This window comes from Scyliorhinus canicula, chromosome 21 (genome assembly GCF_902713615.1).
Source record: "Scyliorhinus canicula chromosome 21, sScyCan1.1, whole genome shotgun sequence".
NCBI classification, from domain to species: Eukaryota; Metazoa; Chordata; class Chondrichthyes; order Carcharhiniformes; family Scyliorhinidae; genus Scyliorhinus; species Scyliorhinus canicula.
In genome coordinates this window covers 42,486,677-42,498,646 of record NC_052166.1, presented here as the reverse complement: position 1 = coordinate 42,498,646, position 11,970 = coordinate 42,486,677, and the positions used below count along the sequence as shown (strand labels likewise).

The 11,970-nt window shown below is 43.6% G+C and overlaps 1 protein-coding gene across 1 annotated transcript; it reads right to left on the bottom strand.

Annotated features, from left to right (window-relative positions):
• Nucleotides 1-1,335: 1,335 nt before the first annotated feature.
• On the bottom strand, nucleotides 1,336-9,472 carry si:ch211-243g18.2 (uncharacterized protein LOC559906 homolog). Its single transcript, XM_038782219.1, has 8 exons — nucleotides 9,058-9,472; nucleotides 7,857-7,939; nucleotides 7,467-7,623; nucleotides 6,334-6,498; nucleotides 5,442-5,567; nucleotides 4,368-4,585; nucleotides 3,588-3,637; nucleotides 1,336-1,639 (listed from the first exon to the last, which is right to left on the bottom strand). The coding sequence occupies exons 1-8, from the start codon at nucleotides 9,415-9,417 to the stop codon at nucleotides 1,518-1,520; spliced, it is 1,281 nt and encodes a 426-aa protein (XP_038638147.1). The 5' UTR covers nucleotides 9,418-9,472; the 3' UTR covers nucleotides 1,336-1,517.
• Nucleotides 9,473-11,970: the final 2,498 nt, after the last annotated feature.

Here is an 11,970-nt window from a genome sequence, read left to right as displayed (position 1 = left end):
TATCCTTCAATGAAGTTACTGTGAAAAGCCCCTAGTCGCCACATTCCGGCGCCTGTCCGGGGAGGCTGGTACGGGAATAGATGAGGGGGATAGATAGAGTGGATGTTCAGAGATTATTTCCTCGGGTGGATGTAGCTGTTACAAGGGGGCATAACTATAAGGTTCGGGGTGGGAGATATAGGAGGGATATCCGAGGTAGGTTCTTTAGGGTTAGAGTGTGGTTAGAGTGTGGAATGGACTGCCTGCTGTGATAGTGGAGTCGGACACTTTAGGATCTTTCAAGCGGTTATTGGATAGGCACATGGAGCACACCAGAATGACAGGGAGTGAGATAGTTTGATCTTGGTTTCGGACAAAGCTCGGCACAGCATCGAGGGCCGAAGGGCCTGTTCTGTGCTATACTGTTTTATGTTCTATCCCAGCCGGATGACAAATCGCGGGTCTCCCCCTATTCAATAACTGCCGCTGTTTGTCACAACAACAACTGATCCCGTTCTACCATCAACTTTGTTTCTGTGAATCAACATTGGCTTCAAAATCCGTCAATGCACCCAATTTTAAATTCTTGTCCTCATATTTAAATTTTTCACAGGCTTTCCTCACTATGTTCTGCTTCGTCCTCAAATTCTTCACAGCCCTCGCTCTCTGATTGTCTTCATCCACATATTTAAATTCTTCACAGCCCTCGCTCTCTTTGTTCCTCTTCATATTCAAATTCTTCACAGCCCTCACTCTTTTGCTCCTCTTCAAACTCTTCACAGCCCTGCCACTCTTTGTTCCTCTTCATCCCCATATTTAAATTCTTCACAGACCTCCCTCGCTTTGTTCCTCTTCATCCGCATATTCAAATTCTTCACTCTCTCTCTCGGTTCCTCTGATTCTGGAATTTGTACACCCCTGACTTCCTTTGCCCCACCACTGGTGACTGCCTTCACCTGTCAGCTCTGGAATTCTCTCCCCAGACCTCTCCATCTCGCTCTCACACTAGACACACCTTCATGCCTACTTCTTTGACCAGCCTGTTGTTGAAATGTCCTTTGGACTTGGTGTCAGTTATTGTTGGGTTACAATCTGGAGACATTTTACTGAATTAAGAGTGTGATATAAATGCAAGTTGTTGCCGTGAATAAAACAATGTATCATCAGAACAATTTATCATCAACCTTTGAAAAAAGGTAAAGTCTGTATATTAGAAAATATGCAAGATTATTATGGAATCTATCTGCAATTTAATAGAGCCCTTGACTGTGGTGTTTATCAGAGGTCCTTCCTCAGATTTGCTTAGTAAATCTCGTTACTTGGAAGAGTAATGACTGCACACTAATAAAACATGGACATGAGTTTAAATATTTATTAGAGATTGTGTCATTGTATTTGATGAATAAAGTGAAATGTTCAAATGCTTTATGCAAAACTATTACAGCAGTTTATCGCTTCAAACACCATTATATCCCAGTAACATAGATTCCCTACAATGCAAAATATTTCAGACATCCACAGTTTGTACATTCGAGCATTCAGTTGTGTTGCACCTGTTTCTTCTCACTAATTTCTTCAACTTCACTCGACTCATCAACGACCTTGCCATCAACCAGGGTTGTGGTGATGACTTTGACGATTTTTCTGGTTGTGACTTCTTCTGTTAAGTAAAAAAAAAGGAATATTTTATTAAAGTTTTATTTTTAGCTCAAAGTCATAATTTACATGGTTGACTAACATGGTAAAATGGATTAGATAAGCATTGATAGAGGTGGCTTATGACTCAAGAGTAATGTCTTTTTAGTCAGCAATTCCAGGTAAGGCCTGTATTTATTGTCCATTCCTAATTTTCCTCAATTAAATGACTTTTCAGTCATGACTTATAAATTACATTTCAGATGGCATTAAGAGCCAACCAAATTCATAGAATCCCTACAGTGCAGAAGAAGGCCAAATTGCTGGGGGTTTGGGAGTTACATATGAGGCAGACTAGGCAAGGTCAGCAGATTTCTTTGAGAGCCTTATTTTAGTCTTTCTAGTATTCAGTATATTCAGATGCAGAACAAATTGGCTTCTGAATTCATTTGTGCCCTTTCCTGTAAGACTTTTCAACAGGAGTTCTATGTACGGCACAGTGGTTAGCACAGCTGCCTCACAGCGTCAGGGACCGTGTTCAATTCCAGCCTCGGGTGACTGTGTGTGGAGATTGCACTTTCTTCCCGTGTCTGCGTGGGTTTCTTCCGGGTGCTCTGGTTTCCTCCCACAGTCCAAAGCTCTGCAGGTTGGGTGGACTGGCCATGATAAATTGCTTCATTAGTGTCCAGGGATGTAGGGGTTAGGTTGCAGGGATAGATCGGGGGAAGTGGGCCTAGGTAGGGTGCTCATTTAGAGGGTTGGTGCAGACTCAATTGTCAAATGGCCTCCTTCTGCACTGTAGGGGTTCTATGAGGATATGTTCTCAGGGTGGGCATCACTGACTGATTCTTATAATGTTTTAGAATTTTTAAAATACATATATAAATAGTTAGATCTTTGAGAGAGAGCAGTTTTTCTTTTATGGTTATTATTCAATTATATGTATTTTAAAACAAATGAGCAATGTTCCATGAAATGAATTTCCATATGGATAACAGAGTGAAGTTGAATTATTCAGAGCGTTTTCACTTTGCTCAATGAAGAGTTGTTTTGCTTCACTTTACATGCCTTTGGATCAATGTACTTCGAAAGCTCAAATTCGATTACGCCAGAAATCCAACTGGATCAAAATTTGTGATTTACAATCCATTTTATAACTGACAGAAGCACAGCTGAAGGTAATACTTCTGACTACCATCAGTTCCATCCACCACCTCAAATGAATGTTCTTTTAGAGAACTATTGCTTAGTGTATTTCTAAAACAGCATCAATCTAAGAAGACTGTTGAGATTGTTAGAATATCCATCCTAACACCATTTTGAATTATTACTATTTTTATGGCATGATGGAGCACCAGAATACATTGCTGTGGAGTGTTGGTATCATAGCTTCAATCCCCTAGACTGATTTCAATTATGTCACATGTGGAGGTGCTCAGTGTACAGAGTGAATGGAAATCTGAAGGGACAATTGTCAGTTTGCCAATCTCATGAATTGCACACTTACTAACAGTTCAGCAAAGTGTGATTCAGGGCAGAAGCAATGTGAGAAATGAGACCAAGCACTACTACCTTAAATAACATGAAACGTGGTGTTTATATATTTGAAAATGTAGGTTATGGAACATAAATGTGTGGCATGGTAGCACAGTGGTTAGCACTGTTGCTTCACAGCACTAGGGACCCGGGTTCAATTCCCGACTTGGGTCACTGTCTGTACGGAATCTGCACATTCTCCCGGTGTCTGCGTGGGTTTCCTCCGGATGCTCTGGTTTCCTCCCACAAGTCCCATAAAACGTGCTGTTCGGTGATTTGAACATTCTGAATTCTCCCTCTACGTACCCGAACAGGCACCGTAGTGTGGCGACTAGGGGATTTTCACAGTAACTTCATTGTAGTGTTAATGTAAGCCTACTTGTGACACTAATAAAGATTATTATTATACCTTATTCCAAACTTGCAGGAATACTTACGAGGAGGAGTGGGTGCACGTGGAGGAGGAGGAGCAGAAACAACCTTTGTGCTATAAATGAAAAGAACATTTGTCAGCAACAAATTGACATGCTGAGTGATTAGTTTAAGATGCCAACTCTAAACCAAATACAGAAGTTCAATTGACGCAGTCTTATTAATTAATGATTATTCTGAATTAAAACAGAAATAAAATTTCCAAATCAGTTTTATGTATTGGGCATTACTTTCCACCTACCCATCCTTTCTTCCTGCCCAGATAACTTTTCACAGTTTACATACGGGGAACCACCTTCACATCGTGGTGTGAGATTATATACTCAAGAGGGATGTGGGCCTGAGTTTGTTGTCTCAACTGAAAGACAGCACCTCTCACAATGGAACCCCAGTGCTAAATAACGTGCTCAACCACCAGAGAGGAGCTTGGACCCAAAACCTTCCGAAGGACATAGGGCAGGCAGGTGAGCAAGAATGAAAAACAGAATGGACAGGTTTGCCTGTGAAATTTCACAGGAACTCCCAATCTCCCTCTACAGTTTGGACCAAACCCTTGGAGAAACACTGAAAATAGTCACTTACGTCACTTCTCCAGGGATTTCTGCTGAAGTTATGGTGGGAGGTTACAGATCACCCCTTCCCCAAAATTAACAAATTATTGGTGAACACATTTGGGGCACTTTTGGACTGTTTACAATCAGAACTTTTTACTTCCAAGTCTTTGTTTGGAAACTAATTTTAATCCTCCCCCACGAACATTGTTTTCGGCATAATCTTTATGGTACCTAATTTCTCCATGAAGTAAGCGCCTGTACTCTGCAAGCTCTGCCTCCAGAGTAATTTTCCTTTTCAGAAGAGCTTCATAATGTTCGTTGCGCTGCAACATATCATTATGTACGTTGAGCAAATCGCCTTCCAATTTGATGATGATTGTTTGCAGTTTACTGAAATCCACTCCATATCTTTGCTCAGTTTCGGCCAGAATATTTTCCATTCCCATGTTCTGCGTATATGAAGGTAGGTTACAACAATAAGCAAAACTGTAGAAACTGGCTCAAAAAAAATACAATTGTCTGTGAGCAGTACCATAGTCTCTATATTAATATGAATCTAATTTTAGGCAATGCGCAATTCCTGCCAATATGCAAATTTATGAAAGTTATGCTGGCTAGCATGCTGCAGGTAAATTCTGTGTCACGCACGCTCATCTTATACTTATAATATTGTTGGTTAAGATCTTTTTCAAGTTCCAGCCAGTGCCTATTTTACTCAAACAAAACAGAAATGCTAAACAACTTGTTTCACAGCTTTATGTTTGCATTACGTTTTGTCATGATTTTAATAGACAATGCATTTAGAGTGAGATCAACACTGTAACCAGCTGTGGGCAGAGTGGAGGAGAGAATTTTAAGCTACCTATTATGTCAGCTCTGAAAGATTGTCAATATATAATATAGAGTTTGGACTTCACATCATTTGTGACACCTTAATTGTGCCAAAATTAGGATTTAAGATTTAAACAGATTTCAAATCAAATTCCTCTTCACTTGGTGGAACATCCCGTAGATATTAACAGCTGACTAAAGCTTGGGATTCCTAATTGCTCAAATAAGCTCTTGGCAATCGCAGGCACACTGTTGGCGTTAGATGTCTGTAAGGCCTGTTTACCAACTTTTCAAGTGGGAGGGGGAGGATATTGACAGTAAGATGCTAAAATATTAGATTAAAACATCTCGAGGTTCCTCTCCTAATTATATTTCACCATATTGCATTTTACTGATCCTCTTCTCCATTTTACAGAATCAATCACTTAAACCTTGTGCTATCTCACTCTGGGTTTCAGGGTTACTCATATGTACCTGTCTCCTAATGACCTCCAGCTCCATCTCCAGGGATTGCATTGCTTGCCGTTTACTATTGAGTTCTTCCTTGGCTATTTCAATGTCTTTAATGGCGTGATTCACTTCAATGGTGATATTTTCCACCTGTATTAAAAATAAAAGTGCCATAAGTTTTGATATCCTTGTTAGCTCAATTGGCTGGATGGTTGGTTTGTGATGCGGAGTGCCACTGACAACACGGGTTCAACTTCCATATCGGCTGAGGTTATTAATGAAGACTCTGTCTTCTCAACCTTGCCCCTCGCCTGAGATGTGGTGACCTTCAAGTTAAATCACCACAAATACCCTCTCAAAGGGTAGAGTAGCCTATGGTCCTCTGGGACTGTGACAACATTGACATTACCAGATACACTATACATTCTAATGTACGAGATAGAGTGTAACAGGGAACCAATGCAGATGGGAAACTCCCGTATTGCAAATAACTTCTGAAAACTACCAAGGGTTTTGTCCAAACTGTAGAGGGAGATTGGGGAGTTCCTGTGAAATTTAACAGCCAAACCCGGCCATTCTGTATGTATTTGCATTTGCTAATTACGCCTACGAACAAATCCATAACTCATCCATTGGTCAATGTTGATTCAGTGCAATATTCATAATCAGGCTCATAGGAGCATTAAGCACATCAGAATACTGTTACTTTTCCCCAAACCTATAATTATGATTTATTCGGTTTATATGTAGTAAGTCTTATTCACCATCCCTAAAAAATGATAGGCAATTTCCAAACTGAGTTTGGAATCAATTTAACTTTTTTTATTATAATCATAAATGAGAAATAGGAAAAGAACTTAAAACCAAAAGGTGTTGATTGCAAATTTTAGCCTCTAGCTGTAAAAAAAAAGTTTACCTGGCATTTGTACCATTGTTCTGTCTCCATCTTGTTGTTTGATACCATCTCCTCATATTCCTGCCTTATCTTTGCAAGGCTGGCAGTAAGATCAGGTCCTTTCTCACAGTCCATCTCCACCGTGACTTTATTGTTGCTAATCTGTGATCTGATGGAATTCACTTCCTAGCAAACAACGATAGTGTGATTTGAACATTTCAATTGCCACAAAACATGTTATCCGTGCTTTCCTTCTGTACCTCTGCAACTCACCATCATTCATTTGCTGACAGCGTTTACATTATTTACTCATTTAGAGGGATTTCACCTCACCCGCACAAGACACTGGACAATGTGGGCCCAAGTAAATAAATGTAAGATAGTCACAAATAAAACTGGTAAGCAACTCAGAAGAAAGGTCTTTAGTTAGAGAATGGTTGGAATGTGGAGTTTGCAACCAGGTGTAGTTTTTGAGGTGATTAATATAAATGCATTGAAGAGGAATCTAGACAAGTATATAAAAGCAAATTACTGCGGATGCTGGAATCTGAAACAAAAACAGAAAAAACTGGACAATCTCAGCAGGTCTGGCAGCCTCTGTGGAGAGTGAACGGAGCTAATGTTTTAATCAAAGCTTGACAAAGAGCCACCCAGACTCGCAACGTTAGCTCCCTTCTCTCTCCACAGATGCTATCAGACCTGCTATGATTGTCCAGCATTTTCTGTTTTTGAACGAGATAAATATATGTTAGACGGATTGGCCATGCTAAATTGCCCCTCAGTGTCCAAAGGTTCAGTGGGGTTACAGAGATAGAGCAGGTATTGATGCAGGTGCTGACTCGATGGGCCGAATGGTCTCCTTCTGCCCTGTGGGGATTCTATTCTATGGATTCTATATGGTGGAGAAAGGGTGTGCAGATAGAATTATTTGAAATAACTGGGGAGGATGCACAGATTATAGCACAGTTGAGCTGTGTGGGCCTATCACTGTACACTCTATTTATGGTTTTCATTGAAAAATGATTAAATCCTGGGGGTGGGGGAATGGATTTGGATTCAGTTACTGATCTGGGCCATGGATAGCAGCCTCTGTACTGACAGCGTCTGGCCAGTAGGGGCGCGCTGGCGGGGACCAGCTCCCAGCTCTCACTCACCTCCTGGTGATTCTTTCTCAGGAACAGCAGCTCCTCGGTCAGCATCTCCTCCTCGTTCCTCAGAGTCATGGTGTTGAGTTCGTACTCGTCCTTGACCCGTCTCAGGCGGTCGATGTCGCTCTCCACCGTCTGCCGGATTAAAGTCTCGGACTCCAGCCTAAATCGGAGGCAGACAGACAAACCTAGAAAACTTTCTTTTAACTCAAAGCAAAACAAAAAAAAAACGATCACCCAGGCTCCGATGGTAAAATAAGAAGCAAAATCCTGCGGTTATTGTATTGTTAACCCCCCCCCCCCCCCCCAAACATGTTCTTAACGTGCAATGTGTTAACAGGTGAGACAGATCTAGCCAGATAACGGATTAAAATGCAGAGAAACTTTAGTACATACTTCATTCTGAAATCCTCGGCGCTCAGTCGCGCGTTGTCCATTTGCAGCGCCATCGCCGCATTGTTCAGGGTGAAATCCTGGATCTAAGGGGCACAAGATTCGGGTCAAATTGGCAGCAGATGTTACTGGGGGGTGGGGGAGAGGGCATTAACTTTTCCTGCAAAAAAATGACCTTTTTCCTGCAAAAAAGTGACTTTTCCCTGCAAAACAATTGACTTTTCCTGCAAAGAAGACTTTTTCCTGCAAAGAATTTTACTTATCCTGCAAAGAAATGACTTTTTCCTGCAAAGAAGACTTTTTCCTGCAAAGAATTTTACTTATCCTGCAAAGAAATGACTTTTCCTGCAAATAAATGACTTTTTCCTGCAAATAAATGACTTTTTCCTGCAAAGAAATGACTTTTCCTGCAAAGAAATGACTTTTTCCTGCAAAGAATTTGACTTTTCCTGCAAAGAAATGACTTTTTCCTGCAAAACAAATGACCTTTTCCTGCTTATTAGGCGCTCGGTCTGAGCTAATCCCTCCCTCCCGGTGCGGAACCGAACCTGCCACTCATTGACCAGGGCTAGCTCAGGAGATGGACAGTGAGACTGACCCAGTGTAATCCAGTAATAGATTTGAACAGAAGCGACAGGGATCTGCAATTCCAATTCTATCCCTCGTTGTGGTTGGGGGGGGGGGGGGGGGGAGAGAAATCTTTCAGGAACGGAAAATATTTCCAATTCTGTCCTCATAATGACCCTCAGCTATTCTCCAAACTCCTGGCCAAGAAAAACCCACATAACACGGATGACCTGAACCCTCCCTCAGTCCCGCGGTAAAACCATCAGCTATTTATTTAATGGGATTGGGAATCCTGGCTCACTTCTCCCGGTAAACACATGTTGGTAAATAAGTAACACCCTGTTACTCCGGGGTGTAACACATGAAATAACAATTGTCCAACACCGCATTCAGCTGGAAAATATTACAGCACGCAAGCTTGTCGATTTGAATATTGCTTGGCAACTAAAGCAGTATTTCAACTGGACATTTAATTAAATATTAACCTTTTTCCCCCCTCCCTAAAGAAGTGATCAGGATTGATGTTACACGGTATGGGGCCAAAATGGTTTTTACTGCATGTTAAACTCGTCTGTCTCAAAGTTAGTACTTGACAAAAAGTAATTGGGAAGCTCTCCCACTGGGATTTGCAGCCTACCTGCGTATTGAGGGCATGTGCCTGTGCTAACATGGGGGTGATGTCCCTATGTACCGGTTTCCTCTCTTCCAGCAGCGCTTTGATCTTCAGCTCCAGGTCGTGGTTGCCGGTCTCCAGGGAGCGGACCTTCTCCAGGTAGAGGGCCAGCCGAGAGTTGAGACCCTGCATGGCCTCCTTCTCGTCACTGGAGCCGCTCGCCATCCTGGCCGACAGCGAGCTGCCCCAGCCGGCGGCGCTGCCCGGGAGGGAGACGGAGGGAGCCCGGCTCCATGAGCTGTTCTGGACGGATCTGCTGGAGAACCTGGGCACGGCTCGGCTGGAGCTCCGGCGCTGTAGCGAGCTGCTGGTGATGCTGGGCATTGCTTTGCGGCGGCTGGTGTCTGTCCTGTGACAAGTGGACTGTCAGATGGAGCCCTATATAGAGAGAGGGATGGATGGAGGAAGAGGGCGGATGTGAAAAGCGGTACAGCCACACCCAGCTGCACCCAACAGCCCCAGGTATTCTCAGATAATGTGTGGATCGGAGTAAACACCTAGTATCACACAACCTGCATCGTTCTGGTCCACCTGACAGCGGCAAGGGCCAACTTTTTAATGACAGCTTCACTCAGCCGATTGGCGAACACACTGACATCACCCTCCTGTAGCCACACTTTCTGATCAAAGCAAATTACTGCCGATGCTGGAATCAGAAACAAAAGCAGAAAAATACTGGACATTAGCAAGGTGACCGGGCCATTAAAACAGCGAGGATATTATTTAATAATATTTAAATATCATTAAATAATAATATTTAATTATTATTAATATAGGGCAGCACGGTAGCACAGTGGTTAGTAATGTTGCTTCACAGCGCCACTGTCCCAGGTTCGATTCCTGCTTAGAATCATAGAATCTAAAGTGCAGAAGGAGGCCATTCGGTCCATCAAGTCTTCTCCGGCTCTTGGAAGGAGCACCCTATCCAAGCCCACGCCCCCACACACACCATCCCCATAACACAGTAACCCCACCCAACATTTTCTGGACACTAAGGGCAATTTATCATAGTCGTTCCACCTAACCTGCACATCTTTGGACTGCGGGGGGAAACCGGAGCACCCGGAGGAAACCCACGCAGACACGGGGTCAACGTGTAGACTCCGCACAGACAGTGACCCGAGCCGGGAATCGAACCTGGGACCCTGAAGCAATTGTGCTAACTGCTGTGCTACCATGCTGCCCACTGTTTGGGTCACTGTCTGTGCGGAGTCTGCACGTTCTCCTCGTGTCTGCGTGAGTTTCCTTGGGGTGCTCCAGTTTCCTCCCACAAGTCCCGAAAAAAGTGTTTGTTAGGTGAATTGGAGATTCTGAATTCTCCCTCAGTGTTTCTGAACAGGCGCCAGAGTGTGGTAACTAAGGGATTTGCACAGTAACTTCATTGCACTGTTAATGGAAGCCTACTTGTGACAATAATAGATTATTATTAATACAATATTTAATGTAATATTTAATATAATAATTAAACGCCTCTTTAAATTGATGCAGCAAATGGTGATATGAATTAAACTGTCTGATTGGCTCACTGTAGTTGAGGAGGAGAAGCAGAAATAGTTTTAAAATACTCTATTTATATGTATATATATAGGAAAGCTTGAACTGCATGACCCAGCAATGTGATTAATGATATCATTCCACTAATTCATGTTGTGACCAACCAGGCATGACCATTCTGACCCCATGTGGCTGAGACCTGGGGTAGGGTCCAGATCCCGTATTATTCCCCGTGTGCAAAACACAGCCGCCGCTGAATGGCATCCTGCCTCTCTCTCTCTCTGCCTGGGCTAACTCAATCTGATTGATATGCCGCTGAACCGGCCCCACCCAATGAAAATGCTCTTCAATCAAAAGCTGTAACTTCTGATATCTGATTGTTTCTCTCGATTCTGGTGAATTTCGAAAGGCTAGTTTAAACAGATCAAATAGGCTATTTATAGCTGGCTGTCAAACGTTGAAAGGGACTTTATTATTATAATAGGAACGCCGTTCTTTCTGTCAGTTATCGGTCCAGTTCATAGAAGGTGTGCGTCACAAGAGGCCAGCAACATTGAAGTGCAGTACACACTGACTATGCCACACACCAGCAGAGCATTCCTACTAACCTAATGGTGGAGTTCAAAGCTTTGCTATTGCAGTTTATGTCCTCTTTTGGCCACTGTTGTATAATTCACCCACCCAGCAATTCTGTATATCCCGGTACGATTCTCCCCCAAATTTTGAAGTTAATCTGTGGCGGATTATGTTTAGGGAGTTTCCCGCTGGCTCTGCGACTCTTTTTGGCGCTGGGGAGTTTCTCACCGGTTTAACCCGCACTTATGGTGGGATTCTCCGGCAGCGATTGCCCGGTGACTGGAGAATCCTGCCTGAGGTCAATGGATTTCTCCATTGTACGCGGCTCGCCGGTGGCGTTTTTGCGGCGGGCAGGGTGGGAGAATCCAGCCGAGAAATATCTTCAGCACTGGGGAGCTGAACTCTGAGATTGGGCCGCCATTTTGAAAGGGTGCCCCAATCTCTAAGTCAGCCCCACTTCCATGGGTAATGTCACCCCGCCCCACACACATGGGCACAACCCCCCCCCCCCCCCCAAGTGAGGGTACCCCGCTTCAGGTCCCCCACACCCACTTACAGGCCCCTCCCCTTCCAGGACCCCCACCCGTCATCCCCCCAACCTCCTGGAGGCCCCTACTTGCCTGCCCTGTACCACACCCTTCAAACCTCTCCATCCTCCTTGCATGACAATGATCCCCTTGGGCCCTGACCCTTGGCAATGTCATCCTGGCACCTGAGCACCCTTGCACTGCTACCGTGGCACCCGGGCAGTGCTCCTGCTGACTTGGCTGTGTGACCCAGGCACCTTGGCAGTGCCAGAGTGGTAGT

Coding starts and splice junctions, on each gene's coding strand:
- si:ch211-243g18.2 (XM_038782219.1), bottom strand. CDS start 9,417: ATGCCCAGCATCACCAGCAGCTCGCTACAGCGCCGGAGCTCCAGCCGA. Junction 4,586..5,441: donor TGGAGGTCATTAGGAGACAG/GTACATATGAGT, acceptor TCATATACGCAG/AACATGGGAATGGAAAATAT. Junction 3,638..4,367: donor TTACTTCATGGAGAAATTAG/GTACCATAAAGA, acceptor TTTCATTTATAG/CACAAAGGTTGTTTCTGCTC.